General features: G+C 49.7%; 2 protein-coding genes across 2 annotated transcripts in view; both read left to right on the top strand.

Annotated features, from left to right (window-relative positions):
- Positions 1-13,908, top strand: part of LOC138728377 (peroxidasin-like) — a 40,994-nt gene extending 27,086 nt beyond the window's left edge. Inside the window, exons 13-23 of the mRNA XM_069871683.1 lie at positions 394-506; positions 2,001-2,157; positions 3,821-3,929; positions 4,895-5,052; positions 6,254-7,757; positions 8,219-8,353; positions 8,973-9,181; positions 10,247-10,361; positions 10,606-10,699; positions 11,020-11,137; positions 12,859-13,908. Coding sequence (XP_069727784.1) covers positions 394-506; positions 2,001-2,157; positions 3,821-3,929; positions 4,895-5,052; positions 6,254-7,757; positions 8,219-8,353; positions 8,973-9,181; positions 10,247-10,361; positions 10,606-10,699; positions 11,020-11,115 — 2,690 coding nt within the window. The 3' untranslated portion in view covers positions 11,116-11,137; positions 12,859-13,908. The remainder of the gene's footprint in view (positions 1-393; positions 507-2,000; positions 2,158-3,820; positions 3,930-4,894; positions 5,053-6,253; positions 7,758-8,218; positions 8,354-8,972; positions 9,182-10,246; positions 10,362-10,605; positions 10,700-11,019; positions 11,138-12,858) is intronic.
- Positions 13,909-15,753: 1,845 nt separating this feature from the next.
- SRMS (src-related kinase lacking C-terminal regulatory tyrosine and N-terminal myristylation sites) lies at positions 15,754-23,863 on the top strand. The gene is made up of 8 exons (XM_069871853.1): positions 15,754-16,565; positions 18,736-18,857; positions 19,715-19,881; positions 20,819-20,957; positions 21,357-21,515; positions 22,375-22,556; positions 22,718-22,874; positions 23,258-23,863. Exons 1-8 carry the CDS (start codon positions 16,210-16,212, stop codon positions 23,449-23,451), a joined length of 1,476 nt encoding a protein of 491 aa, XP_069727954.1. The 5' UTR covers positions 15,754-16,209; the 3' UTR covers positions 23,452-23,863.
- The last annotated feature ends 819 nt before the right edge of the window (positions 23,864-24,682 follow it).

Raw genomic sequence — 24,682 nt, 5'->3', positions numbered from 1 at the left:
AAGATCAATGCAATTATTTAATCTTACCTAGCACTTGCCAGAGAGCTTTATCCCATAATTCTTGAGTAAATCACAATCCTTGTTTTCAGCTAGGGCATCTTTTCTAGATAGCCTTTGAATTAATAAGTTTAAATGGCAGAGAACCCAACACATTCCTATGCGATTGCCGCAAGGAGAGCCACACAGAGCAGAAAATAATGAATGTAAATTACTGAGGACTTGATAGAGAGACAGAGAGCATGGGTGAACTGACACCCCTTTGAAGAGCCTTTGCAACAGCAGGAAGAGCCCAGCAGCTCTGGTTTGCTCCTGCTGAGATGTTCTACATGCAGATTTCTCTGTTTTCCTCGATGCGTTTCTGGCACTCATGACCTTTTTCCGTGTGTTGCACAGTGATACCCGTGTTCCTTCATCCCCCAAAAGATGTGGTGGCTGAGACAGGCCAGGACGTTTCCATTACTTGCGCTGCCCAAGGAGATCCACGTCCCACCATCACCTGGGTCAAAGTAAGAGATGTTATCGTGTGCTTGGCAGGCTCCGGGAAGCAGGATGGCTTCTCCACGGGGGCATTAAGCAACACGCTTGTTAAACACCTCTCCCAGCTCAACCGGTTTAATCAATTTGTGCAATACATGTGGAAGAAATTGTGCTTGATGAAAATTTAAGGACCAACGTTTCCACTGCTTTGAGTTTTTTAATGGTCTAAAAATATGTTGCTGTTTCTCAGGCTCAAGGACTTGCAACACACATTCCCGTCTTCTCTTGCTCTTCCTTCCCAAAGAGTAACTTGAAGCCAGTGACCTTCCAGGGTGTTACAAACACTTTGTTAGCTGTTCCTGGAAAAAACTGAAAACTGACTTTTTTTCAAAGGACTTTTTCCTTATTTACAGGATTCCCTCTAGTGCAACTCAATGATGGAACTGATTGTCCAGAGAAGTCATTGATGCCCCATCCCTGGAGGTGTTCAAGGCCAGGCTGGAGGGGGCTTTGAGCAACTGGATCCAGTGGGAGGTGTCTCTGCCCAGGGCAGGAGGCTTGAAACTGGATGGGCTTTGAAGTCCCTTCCAACCCAAACCATTCTATGACTCCATGATTCTATGATTCTTTGATGCTGGTTGGCTCCAGCTTTGATGGGGCAAAACCATGATCCCTCACAATCACGCTGCAGCCTGGCTGCTCTTTTTAAGAGTTCATGAGATGAAGCTCTTCAGGCTTTTTCCTGCTGTGCCACAGCACAGCACCTGTGATCTTCCCTGTGCCCTGTCCTGCCTACGAGTGCTGTCAGGCACTGAACAGATCAGAGGGGAATGTGCTTGAGCCTTAAATATCTTGCAGAGGTCTTATGGGAGCTGACTTTGCAGCTTGCCTTGGGCTCCAGCCAGCAGTGGCAACAGAAGAGGAGGGCAGCACAGTCAGCGTTAGACTGGGGCAGAGAGGCAAAAAGGGCGATGTCAAGGAACAGGCGAATAAAAAAGTAAAACCTGAAGCCACTTTTGCACCAGCCAGTTTGAGAGGTGGGTTTTGAGCAAGTTCCTGCTCACAGCATTTTGATAAGCAATGCTGCACAGAGCCAGCCAAAGCTGGTACCTGCAGCTCAAGGCCAGCAAAAATCTGTTGGTCTCAGGTTGTCCCCTAATTGAAGACATTTAGATGTATTTATGTGCCATGAAACTTCTGTGGCAGCATCAAGGCACAGCACTCGCTCCAGCCAGCCTGTCTGCTGGAAGTGCAGAGAAACAGGTGGGGTGTCTGTACCCTGCAGTGAGTGCCTGGAAGCAGACCAGGGTGAAGGAGCGGAGCAAGGACCTCCTCACAGTGGGTTCACCAGGAGCAGATGTCCTTAGATGGCTTTCTGCTTTCTCTGGAAGAGCAATACTAACATCTGGTGGCCACATTAGTTCATCGCATCCATCTGCAGGTTTGCTGCATGGACACAAGGCTTCGATGAAGAGAAGCTTTCCAGACACCAACATGTTTTCTATCTTTTGGTGGTGCTACAGGAGGGTATCCAGATCACAGAGAGCGGCAAGTTCCACCTAAGCCAAGATGGGACCCTTTCCATTCAAGACCTCGGAGTGGCTGACCAGGGCAGATACGAGTGCATAGCAAGAAACCCTTTTGGCTTTACCTCCAGCGCTATGCAGCTCACCATCACTGGTAAGGTGTCTCCTGTGGTTCTCTGGCATCCTCTCTCACTTTTATATGAAAGGGGCCACTGGGTGTTGAATCTTACACCTGAAATGGACAACTCCGTTAATTCTTTAGCTTCTTTGCAGGCAGGTCCCTCACGGGCAGGGTCGGAGACGCTCAGTTGTGTTAGCCCAGCTGCTCCTCACTGTTTTCTCAGCTGAGCTGCAACTTCTCCCTGCAAAGCCAAAGGTGGTGTGGTAAAGCTCCTCCTGCAAGCTGAGCTGTCAGCATGTGTAGTTCCTGCCTCTGCTGGGAGGGAGAAACTTATTAAAATGTGCCAACACGCTCGGAAGTCACCGCCTGACCGTAACCTCGCACGCCAGGGGCGGGAGAAGGAGGACAACATTGTCGCTGCAAACAGAGAGTTTTAAGTGTTTGCTCCATCCCTTGGGGCTGGGAAATCAGGCGCTGGTTTTCAGGCTGCTGCTCCGTGCATTAGGGGAGCTGTAATGAATAAAGAGCGGCAGCACTCCTCTGCTCATCAAACCAGAGGTCAAGAGTGGAGATTGTGCTTCTTGGAGGGTGAAGGAGAACTGACGTGGGAAAAAATCCAAGGCAAACATTAAGGTTAGAAATTTAAGTAGAAGCCGACTCCTCAAGCACGCAGGAGTAGCCACCATGAATAGTGAGCAGCTTGTTAGGTGCATTTAATATCATTTCTCGACAGGGATGATATGAAAGGAGCTGACAATAGTCTGAAATATCTTTATTGGTTGAAATTGTCTTTATTGTTTGAAATTATTCCTAAGATGAATTATTGCTGAAATTATTCCTAAGATAATTCCTATGATTTATTCCTGATTGGTATCTTGTTTTCAAGCTGGCTGTTGTGGACGCTGGTAGACAAGTGAGAGCTGGTTTGTTCAGATATGACAAAGGCCCTAGCTTAAAAACACATTCTATAGTAGTTTTTAAGAATTTGTGTGTTTGCTTCTCAAGGTGTTCAAACAGCAGTTTTCTTTTTTGTTTTCAAATGGTGCTCAGGGTTTACTAGTGAACAGGTATGGTAAAACTTAATGATCTTGAAGGTTTTGTCCAGCCAAGCAATTCTATGATGTATCGAATGTGTTAACGCTAAATATGAAATGGATTATTAGCATTCCACAAATACAAAGGTTTTTTTTTCCGTTTTCCAGTTTAACCACCAACCAAAGCAGGCATTTATTTGCCAAGGTGTAGAGGAGCAAATTCTGTGTTCCACAGCCGTCTCTTGAAAAAGTAATCTGCTTTTTCAGGCAGTTAATTTCTTAATTAACCTATTCATTTCTTAATTAACCCCATGGAAGTAGTGAAGGCCCTATCTCTGGAAACTTTCATTGTCAGATTGGATGGGGCTCTGAGCAACCTGCTCTGGTTAAGATGTCCTTTCTCCTGCCGGCAGTTGGACCAGATAATCTTCATAGTTCCTTCCAACCCAAACCATTCTATGATTTTATGATCCTATGGTTCTTCTTCAGAATATCTGTTTTTTAAAACAAAGAAGTTTCATGTTACAAATGGAAACAGAGTTTGACCTGCCGTTGGGTTCCTTTGGGGCTTGTACCAGTACACAAATTTTCTTGAGCTTGGATGACAAATTGATATCAAAGTAAATCTAGAATTTTGTGTTCTTCCTTTCTGCTTTGGGAAGCCACGAATGTTGGTCGGAGTGGAGACACATTTGTAGCCACGTCGATACGGGAAGCCATCAGCAGCGTGGACCACGCCATCAATTCAACACGCACTGAGCTGTTTAGCAAGTAAGTGCATGGAATGCCACAATCTGAGACTTAAAGCAGAAAAGAGGTAAAAAACAACAATAAAAAAAAAACTTTATCAAAGTTTTTTTCTGCTCAGAGCAGTGGTGGCTGCCCCTTCCCTGAGGGTGTTCAAGGCCAGGTTGGATGGGGCTTGGAGCAACCAGATCCAGTGAGAGGTGTCCCTGTGGCAGTGGGTGGAACTGGATGGGCTTTAAGGTCCCTTCCAATCCAAACTATTCTATGATTCCATGATGTGGTTCTCAAATCTCATTTTATTGTTGACAATCTGCAAATGAAAGCTACGGTGTTGTTGGTTTGGGTATTGGAGAATGAAGTTGCACCATCTAGGTGTAAAGATGTGATAGAGCTTCACAACAGGCATTGGGGATTCTGGAAAAACCTAATAGATTAATATCACCTCTCATGTCACTTCTAACTGCTACATATGTTTTGTCAGCTGGAGTTGGCTCCTGAGACAGCACATTGGAAAGAAAATAACCAGCGTAGACATTTTATAAATGCAACTGACTTTGTTTAGGGTGAACAGAAACAATAATTTAATAATTCTAACCATTTCCTCAATGAAAAATGACTTCTTGAGTGCATGGTAATTCCCTCCTGTTCCACAGCAATATATGTGTTTATTAAAAAGATAGATAGTTTGTAGTAAGCCCAAAACCTCTGGGTTTCAGCAGCTGAAAAGTGAAAAAGAAATTATTATTGCAGAAAAAAAACCCAGAGATGCCGGGGAAATTAAGTGTATCTATTTTCCTAGGGATAAATATTCTTTCTTTAATCATCTGCAATATGCAGGCAAGCTGCATCAGTCTTACACACTATTTTTGGGGGTCAAGCACCAAACCAAGCTTAAGAGCCTGCCTCCTGCTGCCTGTGGGGTCTCTTTGCTCTAAACAGAGTCTGTTTATAATAACTTCTTTAACATCACTTCTAACTCCTTGAAATAGGCGCCCTAAGACGCCCAATGACTTGCTGGCTCTCTTCCGTTACCCCCGGGACCCCTACACCCTTGAAACTGCCAGGGCAGGTGAGATCTTTGAAAGGACCTTGCAGCTGATTCAGGAACACGTGCAACAAGGTCTAATTGTGGACATGAATGTCACAGGTAGGAGAGATTTTATTTCCCTTCTCCGTGCATAAGATTAAATGAAAGCAACAACGTGTAGACATCCAGAAGGTTTAAAAACTGCAAATTTGAGTATGTTAAGGAATGTGTTGTCTGGGTCGCAATGCTTACTTACATCTCATGGATTTTTTGAGGTTCCTCTACCACCCCAGTGCTCAGGAAGAGATTCAGTTTCCCATTTTCCTAATGATCTGTTGAATGGCTATAAAAGCCCTATTTTTTAAAACTATTTAGCCATTTGCACAGGAGCAACTTTGTTAATCCAAGGTTCAGTCCCTCAGCAGCACAGTCAGAGGTGTTTCCTACACTCCAAGTGTAGAAAAATATTGAAACTCTGAAGTGTTTTGGTGCTGTAACAGAGAGTGGGGGTTGTCATTCTTCTCTCTCTCTGCTACTTTGACCTCTTAGCTACAAACTCAGAAGGGTTCCAGCCACTCAGATTCCTTCTATTAAGGCAGGGTGGCAAGCAACAAAGCAATAAGACACCAAAAATACCCAGTGGGGTCCAAGTATCCACCAGCTGGACTCCAAAACTTGCTGGCTGGGATCTTCTTTATACACAACAGGGATTCCCATGCCCTACCTATATGTGGGAGTCACCGTGTAGTAGGCATGTACGTTTAGGTCCCATCAATATTTTTGCCTGCCTGGATGTGTGCCAGGCACCTCAGGCTGTAGGTCTTGTCTGGGCTGGTCAGGCTGTCAGCCTCTGCTCCTCGTTGCCCTGTCAGCATCCGCACAGCGCAGCATTATTCAGCGCTTTCACGTGGTGTGACGCCCTCACAGTCACCCACGGCTTCTCTGCTCCTCATCATGAAGGGTTTGAATGGTCAATGGTTCTCAAGGTCACACTAATAACCCAGAGAGATGTGAAATAACCCTAGGATGGAGACCAAGGCCACCCCCACAGTTTGGTTTGCCTGTCAGTTGCAACATTTCTGGTTGCCACCTCCACACAGTTTATACTCAACTCTTTTCCACCTCTTTTCTTCTCTGATATAATGCCATGCTTGATTTAACATTCCATAAGTTACATTGCAACATCATTATCAGAGACTTGGCCTTCCCGTGCCCACCTGGACAATCCCAGCAGTGGGTTTCATGCAATGCCCTGACATGAGATGGTAAGAACCAGGTGGGTACAGTGACCATGGTCTGACCTGGTGCTTTACCTTTGCAGGCTATCGGTACAATGACTTGGTGTCCCCTCACTACCTGAACATGATCGCCAACCTGTCGGGCTGCTCTGCCCACCGCCGCACCCCAAACTGCTCAGATATCTGCTTCCACAAGAAGTACAGGACCCACGATGGCTCTTGCAACAACCTCCAGCACCCGATGTGGGGTGCGTCTCTCACAGCCTTCCAGAGGCTCCTCAAACCCGCCTACCAGAATGGGTTTAACCTCCCTCGGGGATTTTCCTTGGCAGAAGATGCCAGGGACCTGCCCCTTCCTCTACCCCGCCTTGTCTCTACCGCCATGGTTGGGACCGAGACCATCACCCCCGATGACCAGTTCACGCACATGCTCATGCAGTGGGGCCAGTTTCTGGACCACGACATGGACCAGACGGTGGCAGCAATTAGCATGTCCCGCTTCTCAGACGGAGCGCCCTGCAGCGAGGTGTGCACCAACGACCCGCCGTGCTTCTCCATCACGGTCCCCGCCAACGACCCCCGCGTGAGGAATGGGCGCTGCATGTTCTTTGTCCGCTCCAGCCCTGTGTGTGGCAGCGGGATGACCTCCCTGCTGATGAACTCTGTCTACGCCAGAGAGCAGATCAACCACTTGACATCTTACATTGATGCTTCCAATGTTTATGGCAGCACAGAGCAGGAATCCCAGGAGCTGCGGGATCTGAGCAGCCAAAAGGGGTTGCTGAAGCGAGGGCAAGTTGTGCCTAGCTCGGGGAAGCATCTCCTTCCTTTTGCTGTAGGGCCACCCACGGAGTGCATGAGAGATGAGAACGAGAGCCCCGTGCCGTGCTTCCTGGCAGGAGATCACCGTGCCAACGAGCAGCTGGGTCTCACGGCCATGCACACGCTTTGGTTCAGGGAGCACAACCGCATTGCCACAGAGCTGTCGGTCCTCAATCCCCACTGGGATGGAGACCTCCTGTATCACGAGGCACGGAAGATTGTGGGTGCCCAGATGCAGCACATCACCTATGCCCAGTGGCTCCCCAAGATCCTTGGGGAAGCTGGGATGAAGATGCTGGGTGAGTACAAAGGCTACGACCCCAACATCAACGCGGGGATTCTCAACGCCTTTGCCACTGCTGCCTTCCGCTTTGGGCACACCTTGATCAACCCCATCCTGTACCGGCTGAACGAAACCTTCCAGCCCATCCGCCAAGGCCACATCCCCCTGCACAAGGCCTTCTTCTCCCCTTTCAGGATCACGCAGGAGGGTGGGATCGATCCCCTCCTCCGTGGGCTGTTTGCGGTTCCCGGGAAAATGCGGGTTCCCTTTGAACTCCTCAACATGGAGCTGACAGAGAAACTCTTCTCCATGGCACACTCTGTCTCATTGGACTTAGCTGCTATCAACATCCAGAGAGGGCGGGACCACGGCATCCCACCTTACAATGACTTCAGGGTCTTCTGCAACCTCTCATCTGTACAGGAGTTTGAGGACCTCAGAAATGAGATAAAGAACTTGGAGATCAGGGAAAAGCTCAGGAGGTACTGTAGCCTGGATTTGGAAGCATCAAAATCACTGGAGATCTGTCAGTGAAAAGTTTCTGCTCCTCCCAGGACACCCATCAAATAACCTTCCCAGATATTGCTACTCACAGATGTTAAGATAGGGTAATAGCTGTGGTTTAAGAACGGGGTAAGACAAATGAGGTCTCTCCAAATGATCAGTCTGGTTCTGAGTGGAATGTCATCAGGCGCTGCTGTGGTGTCTGGGAGCAGGTTGAGCCTTGGAGCTATTTTCCAGTGAGGCTAAACTGCATCCTATCTGCACTGGCTTCCTTTTTCCAAGGCAAGCCTTTATCCCATTGTCTTTTAGATAAGGCCATTATAAATATTGTCTGGCTAACTTCTTTGCATACAAATTCCTATGACATAATCAGATTTATTTTATTTCCACCCTTTCATAGTCTTTTAAATTCCTTTTCTTTAATATTTTTATCCTGCAGTTTATATGGAACTACCAAAAACATTGACCTGTTTCCAGCGCTGATGGTGGAGGATCTTGTCCCTGGTACCAGAGTTGGACCGACACTGATGTGTCTCTTAACGATGCAGTTCAGAAGGCTGAGGGATGGAGATAGGTATTGTCGTTGGAGTCAACCCAGAATGTTTCATATTCTGTTTTGGGGGGATTTGCTCCCTACGGGGAAGAACAGAGCCTGTAAATATTTGTCCTATGATACAAGGAGGAGTCTCCTCTACCCAGGGCATTTGCAAAAGGACTTGCCACTGTTACTGTCAGTGTGTCCTTTCCTGATTTAATGTTTCTCATTGAGGATGTGCCCGAGGTCTCCTGAAAATCCTAGAAAACACCTGCAGGACCTTCCTTCTAATTTCTATTTTCTGCTTGTATGAATAAGACATGTCTTTGCCTTGTAATGCACTTAGGGCAGGAGCATTTTTTGTCTTTGTCCCAGCCTGTTACAGCAGAGCTGTTACAGCTGAGCCTTGTATTTCCCCTGCCATGGGCTGGAGCTGCAGATGATGGCATTGTGCAGCTCCAGCCAACAGCTCAGGGGGTTCTTGGGTTCAGAAAAGAGCAGTCGGTGTTTGCAGCTACCTAACAGCAGAATAAAAGCTCCTTTTGAGTGGTGTGGGTGCTGCCGCACAGAGGTGTGGGAACTCTCCTCCCTCTCCCAGCCTCGCTTCCTATCTTCTTCTCCTACTCCTGACTCATGCTGTGATTACAACCCACTGCAGATTCTGGTATGAGAATCCCGGAGTCTTCACGCCAGCTCAGCTGACTCAGATCAGACAGGCGTCCCTTGCTCGTGTCATCTGTGACAACAGCGACCACATCCAGCAGCTCCAGAGAGATGTCTTCAGGGTGGCATCATACCCTCAGGGCATGGTTGGCTGTGAAGAGATTCCCACCGTGGACCTCCGCTTGTGGCAGGACTGTTGTGAGGGTAAGGAAGAAGGATGCTCTAGCACTGACTGACACGGGGATCACTCTGGGTGGCATTTGAAAGATGCCATCAGCTTATAGAATCATAGAATCATAGAATCACCAGGTTGGAAGAGACCCACCGGATCATTGAGTCCAACCATTCCTATCAAACACTAAACCATGTCCCTCAGCACCTCGTCCACCCGTGCCTTAAACACCTCCAGGGAAGGTGAATCAACCCCCTCCCTGGGCAGCCTGTTCCAGTGCCCAATGACCCTTTCTGTGAAATTTTTTTTCCTAATGTTCAGCCTAAACCTCCCCTGGTGGAGCTTGAGGCCATTCCCTCTCGTCCTGTCCCCTGTCCCTTGGGAGAAGAGGCCAGCACCCTCCTCTCCACAACTTCCTTTTAGGTAGTTGTAGAGAGCACTGAGGTCTTTCATTTCTTATATGAAATGCCAGGAGCAGGTTTCATGCTGCAGCGTGAGAACCATGTGTCAGCAAATGGATGCAGAGAGTAGAATATTTCAGTTGGAGGGTTCCTGTGACAATCATGTAGTACTACTGCCTGGCCACTTAAGGGCTGACCAAAAGTTAAAGCAGATCATTAAGGGCATTGTCCAAATACATCTTAAAAACTGACGGGCATAGGTCATTGACCACCACTCTAGGAAGCCTGTTTCTTTAGTTGAATCTGGCCCAAGGTCCACCTAGCTGAGTGCTTCTGCTTCTGGCAGGGCCAATAGTTCATGCCCAGGGGAGAGACAGAAACAAGACATAAGCATGGTGATCCCCACCTCATAGCACTTTACAGATTCATTTGGGAGTCTGTAAAACTACTATTAAACCACAGAACTGTGGTCCCTCCGTGCTGTGTTTGGGTGCAGATGTCCAGCTGAGACATGGGAATCCGTGCATGATGCATACCCTGTCACTCACCTTTGTTGCCTCCTCCCTTTTATCACAACAGATGTGTCCAGAATGCATGGTAAAGGAGGGCAGCACTGCCTTGTGCTGCCTGCAATCTGTATGATTCTACTCTAATCACAAGTGCTCATTCAGACTTTCCTTTCCTTCCCTTCCCAAGACTGTCAGACACGTGGGCAATTCAGGGCTCTATCTCAGCGGTTCCGAAGCAAGAGATCTCCTGGCTTCAGCTACCCAGAAGAAAACCCTACCAAGCATAAACCTGCCTTCCCCAGGTGTAGTATCACTGCTTCTTTTCACTTCCATTTCATGAAGCGTTTCGGTGCAGAGCCTGACTTTAATAGTGAAACATCAGGACTGAGTGGATGGTTGGTTGGCATCTCTTGGCAGCTGAATCAGGGAGATGGGCTCTTCTGTTGGTTCTTACTTGGAGGTTGATGTTGGAGAAGGCAGAATGATTGTCTCATCCAGGAAGCTGATGTTTGCGTAATCCCTTTCACTTTTTATTCCTGACCCCAGAACCGAGGCATCTTCTCCAAGCCCTTCCTCCAGAGAGAATCTCGAGTCCCTTGTGGCTGAACTGGAGAAGACAGTTGCTTCTTTACGGAAACAGGTAAAACTTTGCTCCCCAGAGTTCGTTTTCCATGGAGTCACTACAGGAGCAGGATTTAGCTGTTTGCTATAGGCAGCCTCTGTGACTTCTGTGTCCTCCAGAGCCAGGAGTAAATATCTGATAAGAGAGAACTAGCATCAGGCGCAGGAGAGGTAGAGTAGGGAGAGAAGCGATGAAGCTGAGCTCTGTGAGCTCAGACCTTCACAACTGCAGGGTAAAGGCAACTTGAGCTGGCACTTTCTTCTTGTATTTGGGACAGGTTAAAGATTATCTGTGCAAAGGTGCAGACTCCTCTTAAAGTTTTTTCTCATCCCCACCAGGTGACCACACTAGAGAGCCAGTTGAGGTGGCACCACAGGAACACCAGCACACATGGACAGGGGAAGAAGACTGGAGACAAATGGAGAAAAAGATGACCCTCTTGCCAGTTCATATAAGGTCAGTGTGTTTGCTCTGGGCTGGGGTCCAAGAGGTGGATCATAGAACTGCAGAATCGTTAAGGTTGGAAAAGACCTCTAAGATCATCCAGTTCAATCATCAACACAATAACAACATGCCTACTTAAAACATGTCCCAATGCGCTCTATCTATACATCTTCTGAACCCCATCACTGTCCTGGACAGCCTCTTCTAGTGCTTCATCCCTCTTTCAGTAAGGAATTTTTTCCTAATATCCAACCCAAACTTCCCCTGGTGCAACTTGAGGCCATTTTCTCTTCTCCTATCACTTGTTCCTTGGTTGGAGAGACCAATACCCACCTCACTAAAACCTCCTTTCAGGGAGCTGCAGCGACCAATAAGGTCTTCCCTCAGCTTCCTTGTCTCCAGGCTAAACAACCCCAGTTCCCTCAGTGGCTCCTCATAAGACTTGTCCTCTAGACTCTCAATGTGGAGCTGCTGAGCATGTGGTGGGACATCTCAGTAGTCTTCACAGACAGAAGAGACAGTTGCAGAAAGAGATGGAGCAAACTGGTAATGGATGGGACAAGCGGTAATAGGCTTAAATGCAGCAGGTTAGACAGTAATGATTAGTGACTCAGTGGAATGGGCTGTCTGGGATGGAGTGGCATATCCATCCTTGGAGGTCTTTTAAGAACTGGTTTGGCAAAGATGAGGAAAGACATAAGTATAGGATGGACTCAGTGGACTGGGTGGGATCTCTCAGGCCTGTTCTTCTGGGACTCTGGGTAAATTTCTTCTAGCAACACTTAATATCCCAACCCTAAATCCAACAGCCTCTAAAGGACCTTTGTGGTGAGAGATACCACAAAGCGCAGTGATGGAGTAGATGGACTGGTTCCTCCTTGGAGTAACAAGGACATTTGGGTAGATGGAGCAATCCATCATTTGCATACACGTTGGCAGAGATTCCCCCCTCAACAACTGAGTCACCATACATCTCTTCTGAAAGCACCCGTCCTCTGTTTGCTCACCTTGAGCCAAGGGAGTAAAGATGTTCAAGTGCATGTTGAATGTCACTGTCAGCGCCTGCCAGCCTGGGGCCTCCTGTTGCTGCTCAGCTGTGGCTGCAGAAAGCTCCAAGACCTCTGGTCCCCTTGTTTAGGGGCATGGAGAGCACAGGCTGAGCTCCTTTAGCACGCTTTCCATGGAGATCCCTGCAGCCTTGAAAGAGAGGATGAGCAGCTCGCTGGCACCTGCCAGTCTGGAGAAGGTGTTTAATGGGCTTTACGTGTTGCAAATGATTACTCTGGGGACAGGAGCAGAGGAGTTATGCAGAAGTGTTCTTCTGCCAGGCAGGAGCATCCTCTGGAAGTTAGATTATGGGATAAAGCAAGCAGAGGCTGCTCTGTGCTCACTGTCTCAGCAGAAATGGAAGCCGATAGGTTGATCACAGTATTTTCCAGTCAGATTTGGTGTGTTGGTCCTTACAGATTTTCCAGCTGAACCACAATTCCTCTTCAAAAATTTGACATCGGCTGCCAAATGGCGTGAGCTGGCTTTTCTTTGCCATCATTTCAGATCCTTGAGGAGCACTCTAGAGAATACAGGGCCCCTGAAAACTCTTGCTCTGGGTTCAAAGGGCTGGTGCTGGTTTTGTGCTGCAGTCACGCACACATCAGACCTGCCAGGTGCTGTAAATCGGCTCGCTCTGCCTTCAGCTGCCTCCCACAGTGTTCTGCTTTCCTGTGCCGTTTCAGGTGCCCTGTGCGCTGCACTCCTGCTCTCCACTAGCCAGTCCAACCCGCTCCTACAGGACTCGGAAGCAGTGGCCCCAAGACGCCACGATGCTCTGCCTCCTCTCACACCTCCTGTACCTCTCCCTCTCCCAGGATGACTGTGTTCTGCCTGTATTGAACGCTCTGCACTGACTCTCCACGAGTCCCTCAGCCCCTGGACCTTCCTTACACTTGTCAGCCTCTAGTGATGGGCTCTGCCCTCTTTGATAGTGACAGAGCAGTGATCTGCTGAGATGCCACTTCCTCCTGCAGTCCCTGGAAGTGGACGATTATTGAAGCTGCTTTAGTGCCACTGTGCTGCTCTTCTCCTCTTCCCACGCAACGCTGTTGTCACCTACCACTCCTTGTCTGAAACGTCACAGAATCTTGGCTTCATGGAATGGTTTGGGTTGGAAAGGACCTTGAAGATCATCCAGTTCCACCCCCCTGCCATGGGCAGGGACACCTCCCAGTGGATCAGGTTGCTCCAAGCCTCACCCAACCTGGCCTTGAACACCTCCAGGGATGGGGCATCCACAACTTCTCTGTCTCATGGGCACCCAAATGACCCAATAAATTAAGAAGCAAATTCTTTCTTAATGTGCTGTAGTGCCAGGAAGCATCTGAAGAAATCTAAAAGACATAATAAATTTAATTAAACATGAAACCTGAAGCGACTCCCCACCCATCTTCTCATGCCAACGGAAAGAGCAAGAAGAACCTTAGGGCCCTGGCAAGCATAATTTGGGCTGGGCTTGCAGTCTCTGCCAGGAGGCGAACCCAAGGCACAAAGAAGTTTCCTGGCTGTTTGGTGCTTCAGGACGGGATGGCAGTAGCTGAGATCAGCCACTGTGTTTTGCCAGTCGTTGGGTATTGAGTGGCACATCCTCAGTTACACGACCCCACGAGTGACCTACCATTACGTGCCCAGTGCTCAAAACCCATTTTCCTCGGCGTGACCCACATTCTCCATATTCTTGCTCCTTTAGGGGTTTAATTGGATTTATGTTGCTCTTCCTTTCTTTTCCCCCTCTTTTCTGGAAGATGTATTCCAAGTGTAAACCTAACAGGATGTGGAACAGAACCTCAGATAATTAGATGTAATGGGCACTCTCATTAACGGAGAGGAGCTGTTGGTTTCTGTCAATTAGTATGGGAGAACACGATGTGCAGCATTTGACACACGGATGAATGCAAAGTCCTGTTTGTGTTTATTGCTCCCAGGTGCTCTGCAACCAAACCAGGACTGTGTAACCAGCTTTACTGAACAAGTCAATTGGTTTTGTTGCTCTTTGGAGGTGCTTTTTAGTGGTGCTAGAATTATAGTCCCTGTGTACCCACCATAGTCCCAAATCTATGGGCAGGTTGGATTTTAATGCATCCTTGTAAACTGGTCATAGGGACTAAAGAGAAAATACTTGATCCATCAGCTCTCTGTGCCTTCCTTATCTTCTCTAACCTTTTCCCCACTGTGCAAGGACCAGAAACTTTTGTGAACGTGCTTATTCTATTCTTCTGCTCCCTTTATTTTTATTTTTAGGTGTGTTCTAGAACCAAATGGATTCAAAGCAGCAGGGATGCTCCTGGAATTTAATAGGAAAATAAAAAAGATACGAGAAAAAAGATGGTGATTTATCAGCTCTTTCCTGGCATGGGACTCCGGGCTGTGTTTGCGTGTCCTGCGCAGACACGGGTTTGCAGTGATGAGTGTGTGCTATGCGTGTCTGGGAAGTGCAGCTAAGAGGCAGTATTTAGTCCTCAGGGATGTTTGTCATTTTGAGACGCTCTTTCATTTAGGTGCAAATCAAGATCCAAAGCCTTGCGTGTTATAAATCAGCTGCATTTGGCTATCGCTTGTACCTCTACAGAACCTGGCAAAGGTCAATAAAGGTAACTTGGTCTCCAGTCTCCTTCTGCAAACCACAAGTTTACCAAGTCCCTGTTCAAAACAGTCAGACATAAAAGTTTGGTGCTTGATCTAATCAGATAATCTCTAAATGCATAATCAAGCAGCCCATTTTCCTCCTGATGGAGTGTGACGTGAGGAGAACGCTTGTCAGCAGCAGGACAGCAGAGGGGATGTCCCTTCCCCATGTTTGCAAACCCTTCTGTGCTCCGTTCTGTTTCCCTCCCCACAATGAGGTGGGAAAATACACAGAGAAGTGGCACATCCCAAAATGAGCTACCCAGACCAATTGCAAGCAGAGGAGGATGGAAATAATGGGCTCAAGGCCAGGAACAGAGTTGCCAGGCACAGAACTCCCACTAATTAGATGGAACAGTTAAGTGAGAAAGCCCAGGCAGGGTTTGGGGGGAGGCTGGAGCTGGGATTTCTCACCAGAGCAGTGATCTTCAGGTGGCTTGAACTGCACATGCCAGGTGAGTATCTCTGTCCTTTGGCCAATGTCTGTGGTTGCTGGGGTTTGGCAGAGGGGGTTGTAATGTGTCTGAATCTGAGTGTGAGCAGCACTGTAAGGCACATCCATGTACAGGAGCTGGAGGTTGTGTGCCAAGGCTCAGCTCCGGGTGCTGAGCCTTGGGTCCTGGGGCTGATCCAGACCCTGCACCAGGTGAGGACCTCCTGATGCTAAGGGGAATCCATCTCTGCTGGAGGCTGAGCAAGCACTGGATCCTGGTGGATCTGGGAAGTGGATTCCTTAGACATTCACTGCAATGGGGAATTAGTGGGAGGAAGCAAATGCTTCAGTGGGGCAACGCTGGGAGGTTGTGGCTGACCAAAAGAAGGATCTTCTGTTATAAACCCCATCACATCCACCCTGAAAATACCCAGACCTCTTCAGATCTCTTTTAAGGTTATCTCCTTAATTCTGTTTCACACACTTGGGAATGCAATTATTTTCCTACGGAAAAAAAAAATACCCTCTCACACAAGTGAGATCAAAACCATTAACTGGATTCAGCCACTTGTCACAAGAGCTGCTTGGAGAACAGTGAGCTCTGTTTACTGGTGCTCTGGTAACATTAGGAGAGCACACTTTAAAATCATAAGTATTAAAATCCAACAAAAGCCATTCTCCTTCTTCGAGAGCAGCAAGGTCGGCTCCAGCTGTGTCTGACTCCCAGATGTGCCCGTGGGTCGGAGCGTGGGACTCCTGCCTGCAGACTCATCCCGCCTGCAAACTCGTCTCACCAGATTAACCAGTTTCACTTTCAGAAATAGGAAGTTCTCCGGGAAGGGCTGCCAAGCGCCCAGACGCGTGCGAAGGACGCGGGACGGCAGCATGAGCCACCCGGCTGGCGGCATGAGCCCAGGATTGCCCCTTCCTCCAGCCTCAAGAAGCACGATGGCATAGACCACCGCATCCACCAAGGATGGAGCAGTTTGTCCGGAAGCGTTTGACCTTCTTGACATCCTTCTGGAACAAGCTTCGTCCTCGCTCTGTGACGGAGAGCTGCTCACTGGGATATCTTGGTTCCGATTCCATTTCGCTGCACTCAGAGGCAAGCTCCGTTTCCTTCCTCCCCAAGTCTTCTCTGTTTATCGCTTTATATGCTTTCACAGCCCGGAGTGCGGACGAACTGAGCGTAAGCGCAGGGGACAAACTGCGTGTCCTCCGAGAAGAAGGAGAATATGTCTTAGCCCGGCGGCTACTAGGGGAACCAGCCACAGGCTACGTCCCTGCTGCGTACGTGGCCAGCCTCAGCCAGGGCACCTCCACTCATCAGCCGTAAGTATCCCATTCCCTGGACCCACAGAGGGATGGAGGTTGGACCAAGGTAGCATTTCCCTGCCCAGGGAAAGGCAGCGCTCACCGTCCGTGACGGTGAGGAGCACCAGCTCCTTGTCCCTGACTTTTGCCACCACCAGTGGTGGGACCTTCACTCCAGCGGGCATCCCTGCCATGAAGTTCCTGCAGCTCACAGCAGCGGGGTGGAGATGTTCAGCAAGGGTTGGGGGATGCATCTGAGCACGGTGATGCTGGGTCCCCTTCCTCAAGTGGGATGAGGTGGTTCCAGGCTGGGATGTGGTGTGATGGCGTGCACGGGGACAGCTAGCGTGCAGAATAAACAGGCTCGTGCTCGCTCTGGTTGCTCTCCTGCTTGCTCTGAGTTAAAGGGGAGACAGTAGGGAAAGAAGGAGCTGAGGAAGCTCACGTCTGAGCTCTGCCAGCTCCAAAGGGAGCCCAGGAGCACAGGGAGAAGCAGTTTGGGTGGGGACCCGCTGGGAAGCCCAGAGCTCTGGAGGGTCAAGCTGAGCCACTGCTGCTGCTTTTTGGCTCCTGCTCATCCAAAGCCCAGGGCTCCCTCCCTGTCAGAGCCTCTCCCACCCGCCGTGGGGCTCAGGCTGATGCCTCAGCCCTGTCTCAGCTGGGGAAAGCCCAGGCTCATCGTTGCATAAGGCAGCCTGGTCCTGACATGCCGGGCAAATCGCCCTGAGACACTTCTGCTCTCTCTGTGCCAGGCACTGAGCCACGGCGAGTGCCGGGAATCGCATGGACGGGGTGGGTGTAATCACCCTCCAGACTCCCCAGGTGCTCACCCTGCACTGCCCGGGCCCAGGGGGAAAGGGAAGGAGCAGGGAGAGGCTGGGAAGGGGCCACAGAGGCAGAGATTGCAGCTGGTGTGATGGGAGAGATCCTCCTTTGCACCCCTCCCCATGTGCGGAAGGCAAACCCAGTCAGATTTAGACCCTGCTGGGACCACACCAGTGAGGACCATGGAGCTGGCTCGCTGCTTTAGGCCCTTTGCACAGCCGAGCGTGCGTGTGTGTGTGCACACAACCCGTGCCCAGCCCTACCCGGAGGCGAGGGGGATGCCCGCTGTGGGCGAGCAGTTGGCAGCAAACGTTCATGGCTTTGCAGGCAGAACGAGCTGCGAGGACGCAGCCTCCGCGGAGCCGCAGGCTGGAGCTGGGTGGTAATTTGTTCAGCCGTGTAACCCCATCACGGATAATTTCCTGCATGGCTTCTCAGACGCTGGCAATCCCAGTTAATGACGAAACCTTCAGCTTCTCACATCCTGGCAATATTGGGCTGATGAAGCAGCCTCTTCCCCGCACTCCCGTGTGTCCCACTGAGTCAGCCAGCCAACCTGACTCCTCTTGGTGGAGATTTGGTGACAAATCAGGGCACAAAAGAGGGGTTTGGCTGGTTCCTCCCTCCTGGCTCATGCTGCTGAAGTCCCTAACCCGCGCTGTTTTGTCTGGAGCAGCAAAGGGCAATTCCTGGAAATGTTTTCACTGATGTGATCTGTCCATGGGCTCCAACAGCTAGTTGTGTGCATCAGCTGCAGGTCAAGAACTGCAAAGAGATCCTATGCCCATGGCTACTCGTAGCGGGACATGTGGCAACCCCGCCAGAGCATCTTCCACGTTGTTGTGCTTTATTTACTGCAGGCTGTCAGCCCAGGTGCTTACATCCCCACTGCACTGAGCCCTGGGAGTAAAGCTCCTGATTTTGGGATGGAGCTGAGACCCGACCAGATCATAGAACCATAGAATCATAGAATCATAGAATCATAGAATAACCAGGTTGGAAGAGACCCACCGGATCATCGAGTCCAACCATTCCTATCAAATAGATCGATACAGTGGTGACCAGAATCTGCTGGAGGAACTGGTTTGCAGCCGGCAAGTTGCAATAAAATGCAACAAGCACCTGCAAACCCAACCCGATGAAGCGGTTCTGATGTGGGCTGGCAGTGGTGTGCACAGCAGCCGTGCTTCCAGGCTCTGAGCTGTGGTGCAGCCACCCTGCTGCTCACTTGGTGGCTGCCAGGGGTGAGCAAGTCGTGGGAAGGAGCTGCTCCCCATCTCTGGCTTGGAAAGCACTGCAGCCCCTGGGCTGGATGCGGCCCCATCTTTTCACAACCCTTCTTTTCACTCTGCTCTCACCCTAGCTGGTACTTTAGCAAGATCAGTCGAAACGAAGCCGAGCAGCTCCTCCTCTCACCTCCCAACCGGCACGGCTCCTTCCTTGTCCGGGACAGTGAGAGCAGCAAGGGCGAGTACTCTCTCTCAGGTAATTTTGTGGCAATTATCTAGAGAAAATGAGCACAGGGAAAGGAATTGGGCTGTTCCTTAGGGGCAGCTCCTGGCTTGGTCAGCACAGGGTGAAAAACATGGAAATATGTTTAAAGCACTTTACAGCATCTTGTTAAAATGAATTAACTGCTTTCTAAAAGCACAGAGAAAGCTAATAGATGCAGGTATGGATTGCTGAATTACTGCCGCAGAGGAAAGTACATTGGTCCTGTCTCGGGTATGAAAGCCATTAACAATTCACAGCAGCTTAATGATGGTTTCGTAGCACTCACTCCCAGGATTTCATTCCAGCGGCTTTTGTCATACGAGGGTTTGTCTAAAAATATTCCACCCCTCTGGATTACCAGAGCCTGGGCTGCTCCCACCTACAGAATTCTGAATTCAAGGGAGTTTGGACCAGGCAACACCATTACGATCTGTTTTAATTGGCATGAAATCAACCCCAAGTAATTCATAGCGAATTCTGCATCCCATTATCAGCCCCTGGGCTGAGTGTGCCTGCGGGAGGTCCAGCCACGGCTGCTTTATCCACCTCGAGCAGCAACGAGCTCCACTGATCTCGAAGAAGTTTGTTTTCATGGGCAATTGTCCCTGCTAAGAAAGCAGCACCTCTCCATCCAAAGGACCCCAGCTCACCTGTGGCCGGGAGTCCTATAAGGCAGGAGGTGGGACCAAAGGGGATGATGGCAAGAGGGATGTGATGCCCCAGAGGTAAGCTGAGTTGCTCTAGGGTGAATTAATAGGCTGAATGGCTGGAAAGGAGAAAGGTGAGTCAACGGGGAGGTGTGAGTGGCTGCATGAGCTGAGCTTTCCCCCACCTGGGCTTCCCCGCAGTGCGCAACCACGGGAAGGTGAGCCACTTCCGAATCTGCAAGAGCCCTCGGGGCAGCCTCTACATACAGAAGGGACATCTCTTCCCCGACATGGAGGAGCTCCTCGCCTTCTACACCAAGCACTGGAAGGTCATCCAGAGCCCCTTGCTGCAGCCCTGCAGCCCCGCGGTGCGTATGCCAACAGTGCGGCTCAGCCAAGGTCCCAAAGGTGTCCAGGGTAGAAAAAAGGAAATTGAAATTAGGGGGAAAATAGGAATAATTAGTTTATCCATTTGGAATTTGAGCTTTATTAAGCTAAACTTAAAATATACCATTAGTAGAACTACCAGCATCACCTTCTATCAGCCCTGTTAAGGCCAGGCATGGCATTTATATGTATTTTTTACCAGTCAAAATGCGCAAGCTTTTCTGAAATGTCTTCTCCAAGTTGAAACTTAGAAACTGCATTGTTACAAATCCCTTCAGTGTTGAATCTGGATGTTCCTGTGTTTCCAGGTTCTTTCCTAGAGCATAAGACCACATTGCTTTTATCTGGTTTTCATGCCAATTAGTATGCAGTCATAAATCCAATTAGCGTATTAATCCCAAATTGCCAACTCATTTCCTGATTAGAATTCCATTCGCCGATTATGACTCAGAAATAACAATTGAACGTGTGAATAATTCAAGAGCAGAGTTGAAAGGTGTAAGATAAAAGAAATGGATATTGAGCTGAAGTCTAAATCAGCCATAATATGTGAAAATACTCATTTACTCATTTTTATTTATGGGTGGAAATAGAGAAAAGCCACCTTTGATGTCTGACAAGGAGGGAATTATGACTTGAATATCTGATATTTCATGTAGGATCCAAAAATGTTCCCCTCTTTCAAGCGCTGGCTCCCAGCAGATATGATGCAGTTAATGTCCCACAAGCTTTGTGTCCCCACCGGACATTCAGCAAAGGGAAAAGCAATGCACTTGCTGCAGTACAACATGGGTAGAGGAGCACCATGTCCTTCTCAATCCTCTGTGGCCACCTTGGTGGGCACTAAGAGAGGGTGCAGGCTCCACCAGCAGGTCCTGCCTGGCTGGCTGGTCCAAGCACGCAATGCTCGTTTCACAGACTCCCCCTGAGAGGGACAGCTGGGAGCGCCCACGCTGGGAGTTCACCCTGCGGAGGAAGCTGGGCGAAGGATACTTCGGAGAGGTGTGGGAAGGACTGTGGAAGAACACGGTGCCGGTGGCCATCAAGATCATAAAAGGTAGATGTTAACAGCGGCCAGCTGGATTTCTCGTTCACTTCAACATCACTCAGCCTTTTTTGTTTCCTAGTCCTCTTGGTCACTGTCTGTCTTATCAAGAAAAATCTGGTAGGACCTGGCAAGTAGACACTAGAGTATCTCTATGGACCTACCTGAGCCAATGGGTTTCTGATAAGTCACATCCTGATGGGACTATGATCCTGAAAATGTGGTCCAAAGCCCCATGGAAAACATCTCTCGGATGTTTGCATCTGAGATATGGGGTGTATAGACATGAATTTTGAGAGTAGGGGTGAGTTGTGAGGCAGAAGAACATCTTCATCCCAGCTGGAGGGGCTGAGCTCCCAATGTCCACGTAAGAAAGTAGCTCACACCAGCCATGTTGGCTTTCTCATCCAGCTGATATGAAGGCAGAAGACTTCACCAAGGAGATTCAGAACCTGAAGCGCCTGAGGCACGAGAAGCTGATCCAGCTGCACGCCGTCTGCTCACTGGATGAGCCTGTGTACATCATCACTGAGCTCATGCGGAAAGGCAACCTCCACAGCTACCTCAACAGTGAGTACCCGTGCGAGCACCAAGGGGGTGGGTTCCTGGGGCAGGGCTGCTCTGCTGATTCTTGTTGTGTCCGGAATGGCCCCGCAAACCCAAGTCGGGACACTAAGAGAGCACAAGCCTGTTTTCAAACCTGTTTAGATCAGTGGTAATGCAGAGCAATCCATGGGCATTTGGCGGAGATGTTCTTAGGTGACCCCAAGACCCAAAGACACAGTCTGGCATGGTCCTTTTGGAGTCCACATAAGTTTGGGCAACTCCATCTTTCTTAGGAATTAAATGGGTAGATGTCTCCCTGGGCCTGGTAGCATGGGTTTTGTTCACATGCAGAGCCAGCAATAGGCCACGGTCCACTCATCACTTGGCTGTCAGTTTATTTTTCTTGGCCTTTCTTTTCCTGGCCCAGTAATTAGTCTTGAAAGGAAACAAGACAAACAGCTCCCACCAAGACCTGTTTTTCTACTGGGTACAATCCCCTCCTCCCCCACACTGACTTCATTTTCATCTGGGGCTCCAGCAGCATTTGGTGCTGGAGGAGCTGGAGCTTTCAGGTAGGACAGGTTGAGAGGCCTGGCTGGAGATTTGCATGGCAGAAGGTCACCTTCAACTTTGAACAAGCCATGGACGTCTGCATCCTCGTTGCAGCATGAGTACTCTGTAGAGCTCACCCCAGCCCCGTTCCTGAGGAGCGCGTGGCTGTGCTGAACTTCCCACATGGCACAGCCAGGATGGTTAGGCAGGATCTCTGATTTGAGGTTTTTCATGGTCCCGTGTTGCCAGCACAGGGCCTCCTTTCAAAGCAAAACACCCAACATAGATGTTGCTAGATTGCTCCCAATGATTGAATTGTCTCAATTAACAGGTCCTGAAGGGAAGTCCCTGGGCACCTGCCACCTGCTCAACATCGCCTGCCAAGTGGCGGATGGGATGAGGTACCTGGAGGAGAAGCACATTGTCCACCGGGACCTGGCAGCTAGAAATATCCTGGTGGGAGAGGAACTCACTTGCAAAATCGCTGATTTTGGACTTGCTCGTCTTCTCAAGGTTGGTCATCGGGATGCTGTGATCCCTCCCATCACCCCCAGGCCACCAAGCTGCCCCACACTGCAGCCATTCCCTGCTGTCCCATTTCCTGACCCGAAGCCCCAGTGAAGCCCCTAAATCATCACACCATCCCTCATGACCCATCTCCCATTGCCTTACAGGATGACATCTATTCTACCAGCAGCAGCACCAAAATCCCGGTGAAGTGGACAGCCCCAGAGGCAGCCAACTATCGTACGTACTCCCTCAAGTCTGATGTCTGGTCCTATGGGATACTGCTCTACGAAGTCTTCACGTATGGACAAATCCCATACGAAGGTAGGGTTGCCAAACCTCTCCAGTGCTGCTCCGTCCACATGCTGGGCATCTTGCCCACAGTCCCTAAAAGCCAACTCATCATAAATTGTCATATTGTCCCTTCCACAATGGATCTGGAAGCAGTTCCAAGTGCATGGGCAACTTATTGTCCACTTTGGGGATTGCTTAGAGGGATCTTCAGTGCTTGCAGAGAGGGTGCAGGAGCTGGGGCTTGGAAGGTGGTGTGAGATGGATGATCTCCCACAGTATCTGCTCTACTAGCCTCATGGCATAGAGACACCATTTCATAGCAGCAGCAGTTGACATCTTGGCTCTTTGCAGCTGTACCTTCAGGGCATCCTTTGGGGGCATTAGATTGAGGGACATCTTCTCCTTCTTTGCAGGGATGACAAACCAAGAAACTGTGCGGCAAATCACCAGGGGCTACCGGCTTCCCCGGCCCATCTCCTGCCCTCCTGAGATCTACAGCATCATGTTGGAGTGCTGGAGCGGCAACACAGAGGAGCGTCCTACCTTCCTGGCCCTGCGAGAGAAGCTGGGCTTCATCTACAGACGGCTGCTCAGCTCCCTTTCCTGAGGGACTCTTTCCCACCATCCTTCCTGCACAGACCCTTCCAGGCCAGCTCTTGCCTAGCCGCTCCTTCCTTCTGGTTTGCCTTCTGACAGGGCTCCAAGGAAAGCACATCACCTCCAAAATCAACCCACAGTCCTTCTTGGTCAGGATGCAGGGAGGTGGCCAAGGGAAAAGGCAATGAGTTGTGGAGAACTCATTGCTGGGGCTCGGCTGTGTAGCAGTTTGGAAAAGCCCAGTGGTAGTGAAGGCATCACCCAGAGTTTACATCTTCATTCAGCCAGTAGTAGGGTGGGAGGTCCCTGCCGCTCCCCATGCCAATGTGAAGGTCTGCAGTATGTGTTCAGTTGTGGCTCCGCTTGATTTTTCTTGTAGTGTGTCCAGCATATTTATCAATAAATGTGTGTGCATCCATCCACATGGGTCCTCGCAGAGTGTTGCTGGATGCTCTGCCCTTCTCCTGCCCAGGAAGCAACGGTTTGCAACCAGTCCTGCTCTTCCCACCACAGATACAACCATCTTCATGTCTTTTTGGTCTGTGCTTAGCCAGGTGTGCATTAAACTGTGTGCTTCTGCAACTCCTTCCCCAGGCAGCAGCTCTACTTGCCTTGAGGACCTTGCTGCTCTGCTCTGGCTCCTTGTCTCCCTCACCATCATGTGGTTGTTCCAAGAAAAATGTGTGTCTGGTTTAAATATTTAACACCTGCTTAGCCCAGGTGCAGGCAGCACTTGGTAAAACACTGCTTCACCTTGTTTTGCTCTTCATCACAGCCCAGGTGAAAAGCCGAGAGATGCTCCCACCACCCACAGCTCCTCAGATGCTCCCACCACCCACAGCTCCTCGCTGAGACCCTCTCACCAGTTTTGGGCTACAGCAGTACAGGAGACACTTGAGCTTCTCATCCTTCCCAAGCTGGAACGAGCCTTTGCTCTGGCCAAGCCCCACCACGCACGCTTTTAGAGGTGGGCTGATCTTGGCAGTGGTGGGAGGACCCATGGCAAAGCAGCTCCAGGAGCAGTGCTAAGGTTTTGGGCTGGTGCAGGCAGCTTCCCTGGGGCTGGAGGGAGCCGGCCTGCTCGAGCACTGCCACACTCGTGACACCAGTGGCGGGGAGCACGTGCCATGGGTGAAAGGTGGCTGGGCCTGCCTAGCTTTGGGTTTCCTCCTGACCAGCCCATTTTACCTGTTTGCAGGGGAAGGGGTGACCGGTAGGACCGAAACAACAGCAGGGCTGGA

This window comes from Phaenicophaeus curvirostris, chromosome 18 (assembly GCF_032191515.1).
Source record: "Phaenicophaeus curvirostris isolate KB17595 chromosome 18, BPBGC_Pcur_1.0, whole genome shotgun sequence".
Classification (NCBI taxonomy): Eukaryota; Metazoa; Chordata; class Aves; order Cuculiformes; family Cuculidae; genus Phaenicophaeus; species Phaenicophaeus curvirostris.
This window is presented reverse-complemented; position numbering and strand designations above follow the sequence as displayed.

Coding starts and splice junctions, on each gene's coding strand:
- SRMS (XM_069871853.1), top strand. CDS start 16,210: ATGGAGCAGTTTGTCCGGAAGCGTTTGACCTTCTTGACATCCTTCTGG. Junction 18,858..19,714: donor GGGCGAGTACTCTCTCTCAG/GTAATTTTGTGG, acceptor GCTTCCCCGCAG/TGCGCAACCACGGGAAGGTG. Junction 21,516..22,374: donor CCTCCACAGCTACCTCAACA/GTGAGTACCCGT, acceptor CTCAATTAACAG/GTCCTGAAGGGAAGTCCCTG.